This window comes from Lissotriton vulgaris, chromosome 2_1 (assembly GCF_964263255.1).
Source record: "Lissotriton vulgaris chromosome 2_1, aLisVul1.2, whole genome shotgun sequence".
Lineage (NCBI taxonomy): Eukaryota > Metazoa > Chordata > Amphibia > Caudata > Salamandridae > Lissotriton > Lissotriton vulgaris.
In genome coordinates, this window is record NC_141687.1 from 1052548368 (window position 1) to 1052571630 (window position 23263).

The 23263-nt window shown below is 44.3% G+C and overlaps 1 protein-coding gene across 2 annotated transcripts in view; it reads right to left on the bottom strand.

Annotated features, from left to right (window-relative positions):
* The window catches only part of GALNT13 (polypeptide N-acetylgalactosaminyltransferase 13), a 1171447-nt gene extending 1153754 nt beyond the window's left edge, over nt 1-17693 (bottom strand). The window contains exon 1 of one of the 2 annotated variants that reach the window (XM_086956679.1): nt 17388-17681. In XM_086956679.1, the coding sequence (XP_086812805.1) occupies nt 17388-17529 (142 nt within the window). In that variant the 5' untranslated portion in view covers nt 17530-17681. Of the gene's footprint in view, nt 1-17387 lie in introns of both variants that reach the window. The other variant, XM_086956678.1, reaches the window with a different exon arrangement.
* Nucleotides 17694-23263: the final 5570 nt, after the last annotated feature.

The window sequence follows — 23263 nt, forward strand, 5'->3', positions numbered from 1 at the left end:
AGGGGGAGCGGCCCCTAATACCTATGGTAAGCAAGATTCAACAGGGTTGTCTAGGCAAGAGGCTTTTCATCTTGGATTTTTCCTGGAAAAGATTCCAATGATGCACTAATTTGACATGAAGTGTTTATAAGTGTATTCGGTCTCTATTCTCAGAGTGGGTGAAGGAAGAAAACAGCCAACACATGTTTCGCCCCCTTACATGGCCATCCGGCCTGGGGCTTCCTCAGGGTGTGTAAAATCTGATATGTTCTATCGGCGTCTTTGATAAAATAGGATTCTTAGAGATTCTCAAATTCGGGCGTAATGCCAGGTCTGGTATCTGTATTCAGGTATCGTCGGACCTCTAGTTTGCCTCTTCCTTCTAATTTCTGACCTTAATTTTGCCTCTGTCTGCTTGTTGCGGATGTTTATACTGCCTTTTTCTGCTCATTGCTTACCTTTATTCTCCCTCTTACTGCCTTTTCTGGACTTTATGTTGCTTTGTTCTTCTCTTATCCCTCGGATTGCATGGGAAACCTACTGCGGGAGCCGGCATTGCTGCTGCACGGAAGAAGGTGCTGAAAAAGCAGCCCCTCGGTGCCGGAGCAATTGTTTCATGTTTTTCCCTGCTTGCATGTCTGCAGGCACGGAAAGAGATGAAACCTATGATTTCAGTGGGCGGGTCCATCAAAAATTGCATGAATAAACATAAATAATAAAGGGGAGGGGCAGCAAAAATCCCTAAAAGAGCTAAAGTAGGAACCACTCATAACAAAAACCCACAAGTATGCCGGAGATGAATACATTATTATACATTCAAGGTAAACCTCTAAAGATAATTGAAAAAATCATAAGCTGTAATAAGCCCATTGGAAGCTATGGCATCGAGGTTCAAAATATAACGTGTCTCAAGTTGGCTTAGAAACCTATCTGAGTTGCCTTACCGAATCAGTTTAGGAACAGCATCAATCACAAAATATCTGATGTGATTTACATTGCTGTTATGGTGCTCACAAAATGCATCGCAACTGGGTACCTCTGATCCCTGTTGGGAATGGCTCTCATATGTTGAAGCACCTTCTTGTGAACCTGTAAACCGGTGGTCCTCACAAACTGCAGGCTGCTGTCACATTCTAAGACAAACCGCAAATTCAGTTTTGTAGTTGTACACTCCTTTTATCTATTGTGGTTTCTCACAGAATGGGATAAATAATATATTCGCTGAGGTTCTTGCCAAATTTGCATGCTCTGCAAGAGCTGTCTTTATAGCATCCATGTTCTGGCTGTAACAAGCTACTTCTGGTCACAATTTCAGGACAGGTTTTTACCAGAGCATTCCTCATGCATGGAGCTTTCTGAAAAGTAATGGAGGGCCAGATCAGAAGTGTGGCACCCCAAAATAGGATTCCATCGCACTAATGACTATATACATATGTATATATATATATATATATATATATATATATATATATATATATACATATGTATATGTATATATATATATATATATATATATATATATATATATATATATGTGTGTGTGTGTGTGTGTGTGTGTGTGTGTTTTGATCGTTACAATGATCAAAATGGTGGATAAGAAGAGAGAAGATGTTAAGTTCAGTTAATACTGCCCCAGCTCCCTGCTAGCCATGGCCTCCAGCTCAATCCATATTTTTCAGGAGGTGAGGATGCAAGGAGGGATGGAAGTGGAAAGAGGAAAGGTGGAACATCCCAGACCCTCCCACTCTCCCTCCCACCACTGCTCCCAATTTGCCAAGAGAACAAATTAATCAGGAGGCACAGTTTAGAGAGAGACTCCAGCTCTCCATCCCATAATGTTTATGTCTCCTTGATAAGCACTGCAAGAGGAAGGAGTTGTGTGCTTGTGCCCCAGCAAGGAGCCAGACACTATTGGGATTATTTTGGTCACTAGACAATACCAAAGGAACAGTCCAAATAGTGTCTGCCTCTTTTCTGGGACACAGACACAATGTTCTAAGCTCCAGCAAGGAGCCAAATACAAAAAGGGAATATTATGACTCTGCCTGCTGGCTTTCACCATTAGCCCAGAATTGTTGGAGCGATCACTCTACAATACAAGGTTCTTACGACCTTGCAACTGGAATCTCTGGATGCTGTTGTAGTACTTTATTCGATAAAAATTTATCATACAAGTAAATACATTTTCCATGTACAAACAACCCATAAAATTCATAAAAACAAGATACAGATCATAAATACAATTTAAAAAAAACGCATGTACAATTAAAAACCCAGAAAGGGACTAATGTGCTATGGCAATTTGGGTACAATAATCAGGTTTAGTTTTCGATTGTCATGTTCAGATTCTTATTTATCAGCTTTGTGCGTATCTGCCAGGCTTTTCCCAGAAATTTTGCAACCCCACATACAATGGTCAAAGATGTTACATCTGTTGTGAGTATGCGCAGGGCCTTACTATGTTGTCTAAAGCCCAGGTCATTACATATCGGCTTCAGCCATCTTCTTCTGGCCGCCTTATAGGCTGTGCAGGCAAACAAAAAGTGGGGTAGAGACTCTTTAGGGCATGGACAACATGGACAAGTTGCCTGATGGGGCCTTGAAGATTTCCAATTCTCAGTAAATGAGTTTATTGGTAATGTTCCATGCCTGAACTTTAAGAAAAGAGCTCTATCTCTGGGGGATTGGATAAAATCCAAAAACGGTTCAAGCTTCCTAACAGGCTTGTGAACCAGAAAATGGTCAGTTAGAAACCCCCACTTAGGCCCTGTAATTCCTCCTTCTGCACCCAATCCCAGTACATTTTCTTCACAGTCTGTTTAGGTGGAAGGGATTGGGTCATCCAAGATTCACCCAACCCCTTATGTATGACCAACTGTCTCAACTTGCTCAGCCACTGAATCTTGTTGCAGCTGTTCAAGTTGCACTTGTTCAATAATTTAATTGTCCCATTATCCTTGGTAGGTGCTGCACTTTCAGGTGTGTTTTCTAGTACCATGGCCACTACCCTCATCATCAGAACATGTTGAACGCAACCAGACCCTATTGAGAAACAGTCCTCTAAGTCATGGTTGCTCTCCAAGAGGCACCATTTCACCTCTAAGGACCAGTTAGCACCTTAAACTCAAAGTCTTCCCTTAGAGTTTGGTTTTGTGTGACCAGCAAGTTAATCTCAGTGGCATTTATGCCACATCGTGCCTTATAGATCCAACTTCCTCTTCCAGTGCTATAGTACGGGAGGCAACCTCATCCAGTTCCTGAGGTAACTTGGAGTATGAGGCTTGAATGTCGACCCGAATGGCCCCTGAAACTTCAAAGTAACTCTTAATCTCTCTCTTTAGGCCAATAGAATGCCTGCCAGTGATTTGTACTCATTTTCCTTGGTTGCCGATCCTCATTTATCATTCTCCTTGCTCCTTATAAGTGGATCCTCCACCCTTTCCGGTACTTCTTCTATTGCCAATACTTCAAAACAACTCCTAAGGGGGACAGGGTCTACATTAATTTGGCAAAATTAAGCAGAATGATGCCTTAGAAAAACAAAAGCATAATGTTCTCCATACCCTGGGAGTCTTCTCCCTGGAGGAATATCTTTTAATCATAATGCTTACTATGCGCATGGAATTGGGTTATCAGTTGTGAAGGATGGAAGTTCTTCACATGTAATAACTTTGCAATTATCTTAACTGTGCACAAAGTACCCCATTCTTGCAATGGGCTCTCTCATGGTAGTGAAACAGAGCAGTCCAAGGCCTGCTATGGGGAAGTGATATGGGCTAGTAATTCAAATTTGCTGTACACAACAACATTCAATGCATTATTGTCCCATTGGTGTTTTGTCTTTGTTTTTTAAAGTACTCTATGCTGGTATTTACTGACTCTAAAAGTTCCTGGGGCACTGCTAACCAAGTCGATGGCCAGTACTCTATACTCTGAAGGTATTTTCTAAGTGGTATAATTCTAATTCGTGAGGACAGTCCTACCTATAAGTCCCTAGTATATGGTAGGGCATGTAGATTTAGAGACCCCAGTGGCCTTATGCACATATGTGTGCACTACTGTGGTCTCTGATGTAATTTTTAAGACAGGTCTGTGTCCAAATTTGACTTTGGAATTAAATGCACTTCTAAAGTACAAAGCCACCCTGTTATTACTTATAAGTCACCACTAAGGTCTGCCCTAGGTGCCCTAAGAGTAGAGTGCATAGTTATAACTAGGAACAATATAAAAGATGTTTTATATACCAGAGAGGGGAAAAACAACCATAATCATTTTTCCCTACAGTAGTGCTGCTAGCACCATGGGCTTAAATGGGTAAGACTTTATTAAATGTAATAAAGTCTAACTTTGGATTGGAGCTAGCTGGATATATCATTCAAAGTATCAAATTAATGGTTACATTAAATCCAACAATTTCCTATGGGCGATTTAATATAACTATAAGGATTCTTTGGGGCCCTCAGCACCAAAATTACGGCTGTATTTTACTACCTAAATGGGACAGTGAGGACCACATTCCTAGGCTCACGGTACCCTTACAATGCCACTAAAAGTGGCGTTTCCTCTGAAGTGTGAAACAGCTCAGAGAGTTGTATGTAGTCTGCATGTCAACAGGCTCAAGTTGACTTGTGTTCCATATTTCCAGGAACGTAGACAATAAAAAGTGTGGCCCCAGGTAATATTATCAGCTGAGGCTGCATACAAAATGCATAAAACTGGTGCACAGCAAATATACAGTACAGAAACAACCCAGGCATTTGGAAGCGGCAGGCTCCTGAAAAAATTGTGGACCCTGTCTCTTATTCTTTTAAAATGTAAGCACTGCTGGACACTGTAGGCCTAAGTGGGGCGAAACTGTACTTTAGGGCAGATGTTGCCTATAATGTACAAAACTAGGAAGCTCAATAAATTTCCCATTATGCACTTCAGACCTACACTATGAATGACCCCTCACATTATAAGGCCTAATCCTGGTTAGCACCAATAGTTAAAGAGTCTCTTCTGAGACAAGCTACCTGTACACAGGTACCGGGCTACATATGGGGTAAGTCTCATATGGGCAGCCCACGGGTGTTTATGTTTAACCAGACCAGAGCCTCTTACCCTAGTGGCGCTTTAATGGCGTTTAGTTAAGTATTCATAAAAACATGCATCTCTATGTAGAACCACAAAAACCCACAACTAGCCAACACTTGTTTCAAAACTTTTACTATAAAAATGTCACCTTTTAAGGGATACCATTATTTTTAATCAAGGAAAATGTAATCATACGTTTGCAATGAAACATTGAAGTGACATTGGTCAATATGATGCAACGTTTTAAAATACAATCTATTTCATTTTGGCTTGATAGCCCACTCCTAGAACACTGGCATTCAGTTGAATTACTTCTACAACCTCAATTTGTCCTTTTTAGGTTGTGCCCGGGCACTGCATGTGCTGCTCTGCGAAGCATACTGTATTCGTGCAGAGAAGACTACTTCAGGGAAGCAAACATCCTGGCCACCAAACTGAAGGATCGAGGGTATCCCCGCAGAATTGTTAAAAATGCCCTAAAGAGAGCATGGTATTGCCCGAGAGAAGTACTCCTAGTGCCCAAACAGAAGACAGAATTAGAACGTATACCGTGCGTTACCACATTCTCTCCCATATCCAATAGCTTAAGAAAAATGATTTTGCATCATTGGCCAGTGATTAATGCTGTGGTTCTTAGCTTGGACAAACCGCTCTTTGCTTTTAAGAAAAGTAAAAACCTAAAAGACCATTTGGTAAGAGCTGCACTACCCACACCTGATCATACCGGCACCTTAGAGTACTGCTAGGGTCTGTCCCCCATTGTAGGCCATTATTTTTATTTATTTATTTATTTATTGTTTTGTAGAGCGCGTAGTCACCCAGTGGGTATCCCAGCGCTAAAAACCTTTTTACTCACGAAGGTGAAATTCGGGAGAGTGTCAGTTTAAGGGAAGAGTAGAGTTTTGAGGGCTTTTCTGAACCGGAGGAGGTTGGGTTCTTTTCTGAGGCTCAGAGGGAGTGCATTCCACTTGTTTCCAGTGTTTACCGAGAAGCGGCGGCCACCTATGCGGGCCTTTTTTACCTTGGGGATCGTAATGAGGTTTCCGTGCTCCGAGCGGAGCGCTCTCGTGGGTCTGTAGGGGGTGATCCAGTTGTTTAGTATGGGAGGGCCAGTGTTATGGAGAACTTTGTGGGCGAGACAGAGGGCTTTGAAAATGACCCTTTCCCTGATCGGAAGCCAGTGCAGCTTCCTCAGGGCGGGCTTGGCAGATGATCTGGCCGGGGTGTTTGTCAGGAGACGAGCTGCGGCGTTTTGAGCTTTTTGCAGCGTTTGCAGGGTGGATTCTGGGGCGCCCAGGTAGATGGCATTGCTGTAATCCAGCCTCGATAGAATTAGGCCCTGGATCAGCATGAGGCGCGACTGGAAAGGTAGAAGTGGAATTACCTTCCTGCAAGATTTAAGTAGACCGTAGCAAGTGCCGGCCGTCTTTCTTGCCTGAGTCCTGAAAGTCAGGTCGGTCTCCAGCCACACTCCGAGACTCTTGACCTCCTTCTTGGGAGTGGGGGGTTCACCCATGCAGGCGGGCCAGATGTTAGAGGGGAGGTTCGTGGTTTTTTGTCCTAAGAGCAGGATCTCTGTCTTAGAGCCATTTAGCTTTAAAGCAGAGTCACTCATCCACTGATATACGCTGGAAAGGCAGTCGTGGAGATTGGAGGGCTCAAGCTTGGGGTGGGAGAGTGTCACCACCAGTTGTGTATCGTCGGCGTAGCTGACGATGGTGACTCCATATGGTGCGACGAGTTCCTCCAGTGGGGCCATGTAAACGTTAAACAACGTAGGGCTCAGGGAGGAGCCCTGAGGCACGCCGCACTGGAGGGGGATAGAAGGAGAGCGACTTTCGCCTTCACATACTTGGTAGGAGCGTCGAGAGAGAAAGGACGATAGCCACTTCAGAGCTCTGCCTTTAACCCCAACAGTCCCTAGACGGTGGGTTAGGACCTGGTGACTGACCGTGTCAAAGGCCGCACTCAGGTCTAGGAGGACCACTGCCACTGATCCTCCTGTGTCGATGATTTCCCTAGTTCTTTCTACTGCCACGAGAAGGGCAGTGTCCGTGCCCTGACCTGGTCTAAAGCCTGTCTGTGAGTCGTTGAGGAGATGGTTTGACTCAAGATAGTATGACAGCTTTTTATTTGCTAGTTTTTCGGCGACTTTCCCTATCCAAGGAAGAAGTGAGATAGGTCTATAGTTGGAGAGGTCTGTGGGGTCGAGCGACGGTTTCTTGAGGAGCGCTTTGACGACAGCTTCCTTCCAATTAGATGGGACCTCTCCCTGTTCCAGTGAGATATTAATCAGGGCTGTCAGTTGGGGAACTATAGTCTGCGTGATGTTTTTGGCGAAACGTATGGGGACTGGGTCACTCGGGGCTCCGCTCTTAATTGAGGTAAGTATGACTCTTACTTCTTCTTCTGTAACTGGGCCAAGTGACTCCAGGGAGGGTTTGTCGACGTTGGGTATCTGCTCCTTGTCTCTCTCTAAGGCATCGGAGTTGGCGGGTGGGAGGGAGATTAGAATTTTTTTAATCTTTTCGTCGAAGAAGGTGGCTAACTTGACGCATTTTTCCCCCGCTTCTTTGGGGTCCATAGGTTTCTGTGGGGGGTCCGGGACATGGAGGAGATCTTTGAGAATGGAAAAGGTCTCCTTGGAAGAGCAGGAGGAGTTTTTTTATTTTTTCCTCATAGTAAGTCCTTTTGGCGTCTTGTAAGGCTAGTTTGTAAGTTTTCATGGAGTGGTGATAGACGCTTTTCTCTTCTGCTGACTTGTTTTTCCTCCACGTGCGTTCTGTCTTTTTGCATTGTTTTTTAAGAGTGGTAAGGGCGGGTGTGTACCAGGGAGAGGGGCAGATTCTTTTCACGTGTTTGAGCGTGCTAGTCAGTGGAATGGAGCTATCTAGGGGTCGGACTAGCCAATCCATCAATTCTCTGTCCGCGGTGTTTGGGTCTGTGGACAAAGGGGCGATGGTGTCGCGTAGTTTGGCCTCCCATTCCTCTGGTACTAGCTTGTGCCATCTTCTGGCTTGAACCCTTGTTTTTTGTTTGGGCACGGGTTTCGTTTCGAGTGACCAGTGCATAGGAATTAGCATATGGTCTGTCCAAGGCAGAGGGGTGGGGTCCTGGGCGTACAGGTTCCCGATGTTGGAGAAGATGGGGTCCAGGAGTTGACCTTTCTCATGGGTGGGTTTGGGGTTTTGGAGGAGGAGGTCAGCTGTGGTGAGATCCGCGAGCAAGTTTGCTGCGGCATTGTCCGTGGGGTCCAGGAAGTGCATATTAAAATCCCCTAGGAGGAGAAAGTTAGAGACTGAGATGGTCTTAAGTAAGATGTAGTCCATCAAAGTGCTGGTGAATTCGCCTAGGGAGCCTGGAGGTCGATACACAAGCAGTCCCGAAAGGGAGGTAGATGGTGAGATCTGGATTGTGAAGTGGCAGTTCTCGCAGTCTTTCACAGTTCCGGTCTCGATTCTACATTTAAGGTGATCTTTGTAGAGTATGGCTAAGCCGCCACCTCTACCGATTGATCTATTCAGGCAACATATTTGGTAACCGGGGGGGGTTGCATTAGCCACATCGAAGTCGCTATGCGGGGTCAGCCAGGTTTCCGTTAGAAACAATAGATCTAGGAGCGAGTCCTGAACGAGGATGTTGATTTCGTGAGCATGCTTTACTAAGGATCTGCAATTAAGAAGGGCAAGCCGGAGTCCTTGGTGGCGTTCTGTTTCCTCAAGTTTATCGCAGAGGATACATCCTACATAGGGGGTGTCCTCCTTGAGGATGTATTTGCACTGGGGGTGTTTTTCCGGGTTCCAGGCAAGCAGTGTGCCTCTGGAGTATGAGATGCGATTTTGCGGATTGGGCATAGTAGCTAGGCCTAAGGCCGTCTGGGCCCGGACGGGCACAGACGGGCTTGCCTTAGGCGCGCCTTCGGCGCGCAAACGGCGCTCGCTCTGCGCTCGTCCGCTGCGCGTCCTGTGCAGGCACATTTATGGGGGACAGAGGGGGCGTGGCCTGAGAAGGGGGCGGAGTCAGCGTGCACGCCGGTGGTGATGGCGGCGGCAGGCTGATAGATCAAAGAATGGCGCCAACAGCTATTGACATCAGCTGTGCGCGAAGAGGGAGAGCGAGCGCTACGAGGTAGGAAGTGGATTGTTTTGTTTAAAAACACAGGAGCAATAATGTGACACCACACGAAAAGTAAATTTTAAAAATAGCAGAGTACCTCCAGTTCCCGGCTTCCGCCTCAGGAACTGGGTCAAAGGTTTCTAACCACCGCAATTGGATCAGCGGTATTTATAGCAGGGTCGGGGGGCGTGGCCTGAGAAGGGGGGCGGAGTCAGCGTGCACGCCGGTGGTGATGGCGGCGGCAGGCTGATAGATCAAAGAATGGCGCCAACAGCTATTGACATCAGCTGTGCGCGAAGAGGGAGAGCGAGCGCTACGAGGTAGGAAGTGGATTGTTTTGTTTAAAAACACAGGAGCAATAATGTGACACCACACGAAAAGTAAATTTTAAAAATAGCAGAGTACCTCCAGTTCCCGGCTTCCGCCTCAGGAACTGGGTCAAAGGTTTCTAACCACCGCAATTGGATCAGCGGTATTTATAGCAGGGTCGGGGGGCATGGCCTGAGAAGGGGGCGGAGTCAGCGTGCACGCCGGTGGTGATGGCGGCGGCAGGCTGATAGATCAAAGAATGGCGCCAACAGCTATTGACATCAGCTGTGCGCGAAGAGGAAGAGCGAGCGCTACGAGGTAGGAAGTGGATTGTTTTGTTTAAAAACACAGGAGCAATAATGTGACACCACACGAAAAGTAAATTTTAAAAATAGCAGAGTACCTCCAGTTCCCGGCTTCCGCCTCAGGAACTGGGTCAAAGGTTTCTAACCACCGCAATTGGATCAGCGGTATTTATAGCAGGGTCGGGGGGCGTGGCCTGAGAAGGGGGGCGGAGTCAGCGTGCACGCCGGTGGTGATGGCGGCGGCAGGCTGATAGATCAAAGAATGGCGCCAACAGCTATTGACATCAGCTGTGCGCGAAGAGGGAGAGCGAGCGCTACGAGGTAGGAAGTAGATTGTTTTGTTTAAAAACACAGGAGCAATAATGTGACACCACACGAAAAGTAAATTTTAAAAATAGCAGAGTACCTCCAGTTCCCGGCTTCCGCCTCAGGAACTGGGTCAAAGGTTTCTAACCACCGCAATTGGATCAGCGGTATTTATAGCAGGGTCGGGGGCGTGGCCTGAGAAGGGGGGCGGAGTCAGCGTGCACGCCGGTGGTGATGGCGGCGGCAGGCTGATAGATCAAAGAATGGCGCCAACAGCTATTGACATCAGCTGTGCGCGAAGAGGGAGAGCGAGCGTTACGAGGTAGGAAGTAGATTGTTTTGTTTAAAAACACAGGAGCAATAATGTGACACCACACGAAAAGTAAATTTTAAAAATAGCAGAGTACCTCCAGTTCCCGGCTTCCGCCTCAGGAACTGGGTCAAAGGTTTCTAACCACCGCAATTGGATCAGCGGTATTTATAGCAGGGTCGGGGCGTGGCCTGAGAAGGGGGGCGGAGTCAGCGTGCACGCCGGTGGTGATGGCGGCGGCAGGCTGATAGATCAAAGAATGGCGCCAACAGCTATTGACATCAGCTGTGCGCGAAGAGGGAGAGCGAGCGCTACGAGGTAGGAAGTAGATTGTTTTGTTTAAAAACACAGGAGCAATAATGTGACACCACACGAAAAGTAAATTTTAAAAATAGCAGAGTACCTCCAGTTCCCGGCTTCCGCCTCAGGAACTGGGTCAAAGGTTTATAATGTAATTATAAATGTGGTGGCTGTGTGGTCTGCGAGTTTGCAATTGAAGGTACATCAGTGACATTTAATAACATCACGTTTGAATGTAGAACATTTTCCAATTGCAACACGTGCAATGTGATATACCAAATTCACTGCCCGTGTAAGAAAGTATACATCGGCCAGACATCACAGAAAATCAAGACACGCATAAGCCAACACAGGAGCCGGATCAGATGCCAAACACCTAACGCCCCTTTGGTCGACCACTTCAAAGAAGCAAACCATCACGAGGACGACATGAGATGGATTGTTCCAAAGACTTTGAAACTACCACCTAGAGGTGGTAACATGACCACCCTTTTAAATAAGGAAGAGCTAAAGTGCATAATCCGTTTTGATTCTATGAACAATGGCCTCAACAGAGCTGAGGACTGGACTTAGTTACTCTAGCAGATTCACAAAGGACAATTGAACTGTAATAACAAATGGTCTGACCATGGCATGATGCTTAACAATTGAACTGTAATTACAAATGGTCTGAGCATGACGTGATGCTTGATGTCTATATATAAGTAGAAACACCATATGAGCATTACTGTTCTTCATAGAAATTTTAAATGTATAAATGTCACAATAGAGCACATACAACATCACTCCCCGTGCACTCGTGTTGGTCTTAATGCATGAATATTCACCATTCCAAGATGGAGGCATTCTTTACCGAGTCCCAAAATGTCCGACACGGTTCTCGAGGCGGGAAGTCCGCCCCTTGGTTTCTATTTAAACCTCTCGGTGCAGTCGGCAAACCAGCCACCGATGCTACCGGAGGGACGTCTCATTCGGACGCCGTCCTTTTCCTGAACTGACCACCGCGTCAGTATCATGCCGCTATTGATCGTCTTGTAGGTAAGTGTGGCCCCCAATATTCACCAGCCTGCATCCTGGCTGATTGGCTCCCAGGCACGGAGCGCCCTTGTTAATTCCCCTGTATTACTCCACAGACGCTGAGTACCCCACCGCGGGATACAGACCTAGGCTGCACTACTCTAGATGCCAGGTCCTTGATTACGGAACCTTGTCCGTGAACAGCAGAAGCTGGTTAGAGACCAACTCGGTCTCCCACCCTTGGCGGACGCTCCGGCCACCAATTAGGTATGCCTCATATTGAACTCACGGCACCGAGCCTCACTGCCCCCATAAAACACATCCTCAATTGTGTTTTATTACCCACAGGTGGACACGCCTTACTCCTCATGCAAATTACCGGTGCATGACCCCGGTTTTCAAACTGAAAACCTGATTCAGCCTTGAGACACTGTAAGTTCTCCCCCGTACCTCCTCCTTAGTCCTATCTAGATACGGTCCTTCCCTTTAAATAGCTCACATGAACTATCGGCTGGAATCGTTCTATATTATATAGGACTCACCACACTGCCTTTCCTCTTCACATAGCTCACTCACACTTTCAATCTGATACCCCTTGCAGTACATAGGATGTAACAAAACCTTGCACCTGCATTGCACACCGACTGCTAGCCCCAGTTCTGAGCACAGATGTTTCAGTCATCTGCCGTTTAAAGCACCAATGAGCACACTCGACCACGGCCAAATTGAACTGTGATTTTATCACACCACCCGATCTGCTTTAATTAATTAGCATGACCACTTGCACTCACGCTCTCTGTACAAACGCATTGTCACTAATCCGTTGACCTCACTGTATGTTGCATTGAAGTCACAAACACATGATGTCACTGCTTATATGAATTTGTGTCATAATTAGGGAGTTGTTCTAGACTATGAGCATGACATGTTGCGCTGGAAATGTGAACCTGATCATGGACTATCCCTGATCAATTTTCCTTTCTTTCTTGTCTCTTATATCCTACAGGTGGTCGCTCTAAACCACGCAATTTTACTGTAGATAGTCCTGATGATGATCCCGGTTCATTAGGAGCCAGGGGATCGAAACGTCGACACATGCTACAGCCCTACATAATTCACCCATGAGTATATTGTGTGTAGGCACTGTAATTGTGAGCTTGTGTATTTTCCACTCAGTTACAAGTCGCAAAGTTGGCTCCACTCTTTTTGCCTGTAATTTCCCCTCCTACTATCTTTTTCCTACCCCTTCTTTCTAACCTGATGAGAGGTACAGGACTGTGCCCCATCACCTGTCCTTTTCCTGAATAGTATACCTCACATTTTGTTATCTTGCAAAATAAAAATCTGTCACCCGGCTGGGTAGACAGACTTGATTCAACGCACTGATTCTAGTCCTTGAATTTATCTCATACTGCATTCCTCACTACTCTAGGACCCTTGTTTCTTAAAGTATTAGAATATGGACTTGAAGCTTCGCCCACTCTCCGCCCATATTTTTCATTAAATTATGTCATTGACCTTTGTAAATGCTTGCTTCTGATTCGCTAATAGGCTTGTTAGCCCCTCCTTAGTACCACCTTGTCTTCATTTGTAATCTCCCATGAGGACTGACCTTTTTTCTTCAGTTGTTACACTGTATATCTTATTTAGTCTGTAAGCACTATTTTCCTTAATGAGTTTCCCCTACTACAGGCCGACATGCTTTCCTGCAACATGCAGCTTGTCATACCCACTTTCACTTTCCAAGCAGCCAGGGTAATGGCGGTGGCTTCTTTGAAGTGAAATAGGTCTCGCATTTACAAGAGTTTGAGCTATTGGCATTGTAAATGATAATGCCTTTCATTCATGGGTTAATTATCAAAACCGATAAATAAAAGGAATTGTCATTTACAATGCCAATAGCTTAAACTGTCGCAAATGTGAGACCTATTGCATTACAAATGCTTGTTAATATATACTGCTACAATACAGGATATAGAAGCAAACCACTTTAATCAGTCCTAGCCCGTCGCAATCTAAAATGATTATTTAATCTCACAATTGAGCATTTGAAGATGTTTGCTGGAGAAATTATTCAAAATTCTGCAAACTTCTAAACCCTCTTCCGAATTAAACTAAGCCTCAAACATCCACTTTACACGGCTTCTGTGTGTTGCACATACAAAGTGAATGTGCCTCGAAACAGAAGCATATATCTAAAACGAGCGCACTGGAGCAGTCTTAAATAAAAGAGCGAGTACTTTTTTTTTTTAAGAACACATTCACTTCTGAGATTTACCTCAAATATATCGTCTTTTGAGGGGAATCAAAAGAGCATCAACAGTTTATGAGGACATGCACGAATTGGCGGTATTTTGAACATAAGTCGAAATAGAAGAAATCTAAAACTTCATTAAAAGGTCACAGAAAATAATGTACTTGAAACATCACAGGAAGAAAAGCATTCTCAGTGATGATTAATCGCCTGAGATCTATCGCTAAATTCCTAATCATTGGTAGCTCACCATAACAGTGAATATGCAGGGCTACAGAGACTAACTTGTTTCCATGGGAACCATGGAAATGAATGACAGTATTTCGCTCGCTTGCCTATAGCCATAGACTTCCGTATTATTGCGTCTAAATGATTCGCTAAATCAATGCACATTGAAACCGATGCATTATGTTTCGGGGTTTCCTGGCACAAACCGAGCTCTGCCACACGGACAATTCTTAATTGTAACTGGAAAGAGCAGCATTCCATGCTTGCTGGGGTTTGAGGTTTTATTCACCGTCCCCTTCTCAGTACAATTACTTCACGAGAAGATGCAATGACCTGCAGATCTGTTTGCGGAAGTAACGAGAAACCACTGGGGTTTCCGTGGATTTTTTATAGATCCCAAGATGAAGTAAAAGTGACTTGAACGTGATATTAGCCGTGATCTGACAAGTTTACGCCACGCTTGCAAGTTTCTGCGCCCTGCCATTCCAGAGGGAGAGCTCTTGCACTGTTCAGCCTATAACTGCCCCAGAAATATGTGGCACCTTTAGGCATTTGTGGTGTTTTATCCATCAACCCCGCACATGCAGGGAACTGTGAGAGCATGTTTATTCTAAGTTATTATAATACCACATCTCCTAGAGGGCAACATACTGCTGGCTAATTATCCTGTACTGCATGAAAAGTGTCAACCATGATATGGGGCGACTTTGGCAGCTGGGTTTGCCGCATCCTAAAGAATGCAGGTTTTTGTCCACTTTAACATAAACGGAAAGGTGTCTTAGATTTTTTCAAAATAGCTTCCGAGGCACCGTCACGTTGAGAGGGCAAGGGCTAGCAAGTGGCGAGGCCAATGATAAAGTAATCGTAGCCTGACTGGAAAACCAACACTTGGCATTCTGGGACTTGTAGTTTTACTTCAATTTTGTCTCGGTTTCTCTTAATTTAGTACTTTTCTGCTAATCCGTATCAAGCCCAGAGTTGAATTTATTATTCGAGGTACTAGATGAGGCGTAACAGAAACAGACAAAGTCCACACAGAAGGATTATGTTCTTTACAATCAGCTTAACCCACTTCACCATGGGCAGTGTGTTGCGGCAGAAGGCAGCCCGAGGTGCCCCCAGAGTAATTAATTGGTTTACTTGTGCACTCTGCAGCTTACAGCTTGGCTCAAAAACTGCACCTGCTGCCTGCAGCTCACGTTGATAATGTGTTCTTCTAAAATAGAAGACAATGTAATGAAGAGTGTCTGATATTGGGTTTATAGGACGCTTTGTTTAAATAGTTACCTATATTTACCACATACATGTATAATACGCAATTGGAAAGCTATGCCGGTTAACTCTACAAGTATAACACATCATACTCAAAGATTGTGGAGGGATGTAATGTTGAGAGACATAATGTAGTTATACAGTGATACTATTGTGGCTTGTGCAGGACTGGGTAGAGGAAAGTAAATTACACCCAGCTTTTCTTCCAGAAAGATATTTAAAAGTGTGTTAAAGAGTGAAACACGCCACTGCAAAAAAAAATTATTATATATATATATATATATATATATATATATATAAACACTTTGTACAATAAGAATGTGGAGGGGCTGGCATGACCACGTCTTCTCACATCCATTCCACACATCCTCCATATGGAATAGGCTGCATATACAGTTACATATAATGCTGCCCTTTGACCCTAGACTGTGTTTGTGCTTAGTGCCACTCTTTAGCATTTGGCCTACAACACAGTGAATGTTGGGAGATTATAACTGCTTTTTTGGCACGTTGGGAGATTATAATTGCTTTTTGGGCAGAGTTCCAGCGAGCAATGGCCATGGCTGACGGAAGGTACACAAGCATCATTGGGCCACTTGGCTACTACCAGGTTGCCATCCCTGACGTGTACTCTATTTCCATCCGTGATTTTTGAAGTCCACCCTCGATGCAGGTGATAGTGCACTTTCCCTTGTCTTCATTCAAATGGGCATTTTGTTTTCAGTGGAAATTATTACAGGATATCATTCATTCATACTCAAAGTTCTTTGAGATACTTCTAACAATGTGCAAGTGAGTGTTGAAACTACTTGCAACAGGCAACTCCTTATTAAAAATATTGCACGTTTATGTAACAGAGTAACTCGAGTTGCCATGTAGCTATTCCTTGTAACTGCTTCCTTACACTGTGTTAAACCACGCGTGAATCTATTTTTTCACATGAAGTACTTGCGGCTTTAATAAGGTCAAATGCATAATTTGGCTATGTTTTTTGGTCTCCTATTTTTACAACTTTGAACATAGGAATTCTCTCTGCACATAAAGCATCGGATTAAATGAAACATCTGTGAGTATTTAGAAGTAGAACTAAAGGAGTACTCATTTACATATTTTTACATGCCTATGTAAATCTGTCCGGAAGTGTCCAACTCCTCATTGGTACAATTTCAAAGAGGGGTCAATTCTTTCTCTTTATATTAATTGTGTATGAATATTCTAATTTTAGAGGTTTTGGGGACTATTCACAAAGCCAAATAAGAGTATGTAACAGTGTAGTGCAGGAGTACTTTATTCCCTACTCCAAAACGCCTGTGAGTGGGACTTTATTGTTTTTGCATTGTGCTTGCCATGCCTTTCTACGTATTTAATGAGTAAATATGGGCATACCAAGGAAAAAGTACCAAGCAATTCTAAAAAATACAGTATTTCATTAAAAAACTGAAACCTACAGACCTATGATAAAGATCTATGTCTTGGGCCTACACTGCACATAAATATTAATTAATAAAGTCTGACCAGCATGGGCCTTCATTGTGAAGACATTCTTAAGAGATATTCACTACAACAGTTATAAATGAAGCCAGTCCGATTACTTTTGCTGCACACACACGTCACACTGCTTCAGAATACAAACTGAAGACACGTCCAACTGAAAATCGATTTTGAAATTTGAGCACATGCATGGACACCTTGGCTGAGCAATAAAAGCCTACAGAACCTGCCGGCGTCTAAACCAATCACACAAGCCAAATAACTTCTGACTTCAACGTTCCACGTTGCTTTAATTTACACAATAACTATTTGTATATTGGCATGCCACCATTTCAACATGCGCGGCTGTGCATTAAACGTTATCTCAAGATGAAAGTAAAATCTCGGAAAGGGAGCAAGCATATGGTGTGAAAAGTAGGCTTACCCCTCAGAGCAGGCAGCAGGGACCTGTCCCTTTTGTCATCGCATTTGTTACATTCGCTGAAGTACAAGAGCAAAAATACATCCATAAGCACCCACACCAGAGACGTGGCAAGAATCACTTTGCAGTACACAAATCTCCTCATGTCTTTCCCAGGTCTGGAGGGTGCACTTCCGAGCCGCAGGTACTACCGAAGCAAATCCACGCCGCGCGTGAAAACTGCCGCGTCTGAGTGGCACCATTCCATGGCACGCACACGGGAGAAGCCGTCAGTGTCGCGAACTTTGGAGGCTCATGTTAGGATGCTGGGATGCTGCGCGCGCGCTGACGGAACAGCATTCCTCACAGCTGCTGCAACCCCGCGGGCCACCTTGACACGCTCTCAGCCTGCAGCATCTCTGGATTTCACAGGTGCAGAAAAAATGAACAAACTGCTTGCCGGCTGCTGGATTACGTCTCACAAAGCAGTCTCTTTCGAATGTTGGTATCGCCCTCTTGAAGACTTTCCCCACTGGGTATTTCCTCTTTCCTTCCCACAATGTCTTGTCTGAATTATGATATTCATGTACGTGCAGCCTGGGGGAATAAACCATGCAACTACCTTCGAGAGCTGAGGACTGCAAGCAGAGCTCGCGCTATAAGCTGTTCCTGAATCCAGACTGTAAGGCTGCTCCTAATTGGTTGTTGAAAGCAGGCAAAGGTTCAGATTTGATGCTGCCTCTCGATTGGATGGTACAATTTAGCTATGCATTGATTTTACTGTTATTATTTTGTCTCTGTATACAAAGTGCAAAACAAAGGATTCGTTTTAGGAAATTGCTTGTGAACTAAAATGGTGAAATGGTTTGCTGTTCACTCTGAGGAGCTTTGGTATCAGGAGAATGAAAAGAGTTTTGCATAGCTAGAGCATTTCATTTAAAATACAACATCATGAGTGTTAGACCTAACATCTTTTGGTGTGGTCTCCTCTTACCCGTTTTGGCCTCCGACCTCATGTTTGGACCTGGTTTTGCTGGCTTAGGACTTTGAGCGTGTTTGACACTGCCAGCCAGTGCCAAAGCGCTGTGCTTGTCATATCCATACTGGTGATTGATGTATACTTGATTGGCTGATTCAGGTTAGATGTAAGTCCCTAGTCTAGGGGTAAGACATATACCCAGGGCTTTAAGTGGGCCCAGTCTCACTGGTGCTGAGCACAATTGTTTTTCAAAGGGGGTCTTAAAACAGGTCTCTGTCGGACTCTGTTTTGTGCCCTGGCCCAGGCGGTCTGTTTTTTTGCGGACTGCAGTGATAGCAGGCACATTGATTTGTGCGTGCTCACATTGCAGTCTCAATAGTGGAGAAGTTACGGCATGACGTTATGCCAGGTGAGCGTTGTAGGGAAGGTAAATCCTTTAAAGAGAGTCATTTTCTCTCTGGATTTCCCTTCTCTTTTTGAAACTCAGGAGCAGCAACATTGTCGTGGTGTCACCAGGGCTTTAAGTGGAAGCTGTTTCAAAATTATATACAAACCATAGTTGCTGCTTATTTATCTTCTGCAACTAACAACCATCGAGAAACCCAATAGTCCTGACTTCTTGTAGGTATGATATTACTTGTTGTAACATATATCTTGATATTGATGCAATGACAGAAACAGCAAATTACAAGTCTGGCAGTACAGTATCCTAAGCACATATTTTTAGCTTACATGTTTTTAAGCCAGGCCCTTATTTATATTGGCCACACCCCTTTGCAAGACCCCCCAGTCTTTCATCCCACTTAAAACCCTGAATATACCCAGGGCATGTACCTTGAATGCTCCTCTGTGGGCTTGTAGCACTGGTTGTGCCATCCACCGAGGTAGCTCATTGATCGTGCTACAGGTTTGCCCTGGTGGAGCCTGTGCACACATGTTACTGTTACTTGGCTTAGCATTTAAAAAGGTAGGTTCCCAGGTTCTGAAAGTCTCTTGCTATATTTGAGTTCTCTCTGGTGATTGAGTGTGGTGTTGGGAAGAGATAGGGCATGTGCATGTGTGTGTTACATGCAAGGGTCATGAATGGCACCGTATGGTTTGTTCATTATGACGCGTCCTGCTTCTTGCACTGAATTACCATGGGGAAAGTTAGGGAACCTCCTGGGGTAGAATGGCACCCCGGACGAAATTTGGAGAGAGCCAGTGCATTTCAAAGGAGGCCTTTTGAAATGATGGTATCTTCAAAGGCCACTGTGGGCATAATTACTGGTGCTCAGGCCTCCAAAAGTTGAGATGCTTTTGGATTTGGAACCATGCTATGCTGGATCATCCCTGGAACATCGACATGTGGAATTATTATGACAGGAGGGACTGAAACTGAATTATCCACAGACTTGTGGTGGCCTGGAGATTGTGGTGCTCCAGGAGGGGACTATCTGTTGATGGATTTTGCCTGGGCGCTGCTGGCCTGCAGCTAACGGGCAACTGTTGTGGCCCGGTCCCTAAGTACTCTTCAAGGGTCGTCTAGCTGGCTTCGTGTTCACGAGATCCCAGGGACACAAAGGATGTCCCTGTTTCCACAAGAGGGTAATGATCAGGCAGGGTGCAGCAGAAATGGGTGGAGGTCATTGTAGGTTGGGACAAGGATGGTTCTGATGTACACCATCATCAGGCCGTGCAGAGCAGTGTGCTCATATAGATCAGCAGTCACCTGTGGTGCTGGGATGTGAGGAGTTCAGGGAGTGAAGAGGAAGCTTGCAGAGCCCGGTGGACCTGTGCTTGCAACCAGGGGACCTGAGCTCGCTTGCACTCTTGAGTGTACAGTGTCCAATGGGTATTGGGGGGCCTGAGCTGGGTGCTGAGACTGTCTTCGACCTCAAAATTGGGAGAACAACAGTGCCTGACATCGCAGCCTCCGTCCAATGTTGCTGGATCCCTCTCCCCAAACCAAAAGGTACTTTGTTGTGTAGAACATCATAACGGGCAAGATATGTTTCACTGTGCCTTGTGGGCACCTACTGCTGGCTTTCAGGAGCTACTACACAACAAGAAGAATGCCAGTACTGATCTAGTATTTAGCATTCATTTAACCATAGGTGCATAGACCACAAGACAATACACCCGAAAGCTCATTAATTGCTTTTATTTCAGTAGCACAAATGTTTTTCAATGACTAACTCCTACGGGGAACACTTAACTACATGTGGTGAACAACCATGAAATGTAAATACATTTAGACACAGTGACTAAATTCATGAACATTCCAAGACTCATTCAATCTAACACAACACACTCTCTCAAAAGCACATCAAACACACTCATCCTACTTGGTGCAGAACAACATAGGGGAGACGAATATATCACCAAAGAAGCACCTAAAATGCCAAACAAAACTTTGGTTGGCTTTCCAAGAACAATTTTTCTCTTATGTACACCCTATACAATATTTACACTGCTAAACAACCAATGGAATATTTACAATGATTGGGCATAACACAAACAAATCTGATTTACAAAGCCACTATTTGGCAAAATCTGTTGTCTACGCGTTTCAAATCCCTTATTCTTGAGATTCTCCTCAGGACCAAAAACGGTAAAATAAAACAGAAAAATGTATGACAATATCCTATTAAAAGACCTAGGAACGCTCCCATCTCGTCTGAAGCCTCACAGTCTGCTTACCTATTCAGGGAAAAGCCACGAGGTCTAGTTTCGAAAAAACAAATCATGGAATCGAAAATATCTGTGAAGCACCCAGGAGGAAAAGGAGAAAAAAAGGGAGAGTGAGGGAGAAGATGAGAGAGAAGGGAAAGAAAAGCATCTGTTCAATAAGTCATAAATGGATCAGTCAACCTATTAGCTGGTTTTTAACCTGTACACACTTACTTAATAGTTGCCACCTTTGAGGATTCTTAAGAGTTGAACTTAGTATTCAGATGTGCGGCGTTGACAAAATCCTGTTCATGGACAGAAAACCAAAGGCTTGACTACCTTCATGACTTGCAAAAAATATATTTACAAACCGCCCCTTCCTCTTAAACTCTCCCATTGTTCTAAAAACATTCACATACCTCCAAGCGCCAGCCGGGGCAATGACCAATACTATTTATGTAGAACGAATCTCTCGGCGGAGTTCCGTCCTGCGGATAAAGCATATGGTTGTAAGATTCAGCGCCCGAATAATTGCCCTCTTTTCCGTGTGGATATATTTATAAATACAGCTTACCAACTAGAGCATAACGGGTTCCCTTTCAAGTGTGTTTAAAAAACGAAAAAGATTTCAGACACGAGCCTGGATAAAACACGTTGATACGCACCGCAGCGTCTCTCGATTCTGGGGATCGTAGTTTCTCAACCTCCTGACCGCATACGCGTAACAGCTAAAACCGGTGCATGATCAAAGTAATGGAAACTGGATGGGCAAATAGGTCTACAATTCCTTTGGACAAAATTTCTATAGAAAAGTTTATGAAAAAGTTTATTACGGGCCTGAAATATAGACATCTATTAGGGGACCCCGTAGTTATATATTTCCTAGTGCATTCTGGGAATAGTAGTCTTTGTCTAAATATGAACATGGCGTCAAATTAACCATTAAAGCTCCAAAACTTGGCCCACTAAGGCAGTTCAACTCTTAGGGTATTATCTACTGGGAAAATAGCAATTAATTTGGGAAAATATATACATGGAAAAATTGGTGTGAGAGATACCCATGTATTTCTGAAATCGGAAAAAGATATAGAGCTTAAAAACAGTAGATATCTGCATATTTCTGAAATTGTGAGTACCTATACTAGCATGAGAATTATAGGTCATTTTTCAAAATGACTTCTTTTTTACACATTGTCTATCATTTGAAGGCAGAAATATCGAAAGTCAATAGGTAATAATAGTTGCTCTACAATTCCGTGTTACCCTAAGTCTCCCTATAAAAATGGTACCTCACTTGTGTGGGTAGCCCTAGTGCCCGCGGCAGGAAACGACTCAAAACTCAACGTGGATACACTTTATTTTTACAGTGAAAACTGACCATTTTTTGAAAGTGCCTAGCTGTAGATTTTGAACCCTAGCTCTGCCGGCACCTAGGAAAACCTAGCAAAGCTATACATTTTAAAAAACTAAACACCCTGGGAAATCCATGATGGGGTGACTTGACTGGGTCTCACCAGGTTCTGTTACCCAGAAATCCTTGTAAACCTTAAAATTTGTCAAAAAAATGATTTTTCCTCACATTTCTGTGGTGGAAAGTCCTGGAATCTGCATGGATCCACAAAATTCAACTCACCCCGCATTCCCCAAAGTCTTCTGAGAAAAATGGTACCTCACTAGTGTGGGCAGGTCTATTGCCTGCAACAGGAAATGGCCCAAAATACAACGTGGACACACCTCATTTTCACAGTGAAAACAGACCCTTTTTTTGCAAAGTGCCTAGCTGTAGGGTTTGAACCCTAGCTCGGCTGGCATCTAGGGAAACCTAGCAATTAAATTTTTTTTAAACTAGACACCCAGGGGAATCCAGGATGGGGTGACTTGTCTGGCTCTCACCAGGTGCTGTTACCCAGAATCCCTTGCAAACCTCAAAACTTGTTACAACAAACACATTTTCCTCACATTTCAGTGATGGAGAGTTCCGGAATCTGTGTGGATCCGAAAAATACCGCCCACTCCACATTCCCCGAAATCTTCTGAAAAAATGGTACCTCACTTGTGTAGGGAGGCCTAGTGCCCTCAACAGGAAACAATCCAAAATGCAACGTGGACACACCACATTTTACAGTGAAAACTGACCCTATATTTCAAAGTACCTAGCTGTACATTTAGAATCATAGCTCTGCGAGCACATAGGAAAACCTAGCAATCCTATACTTTTTAAAAACTAGACAACCAGGGGAATCGAGGATAAGGTGACTTGTCTGGCTCT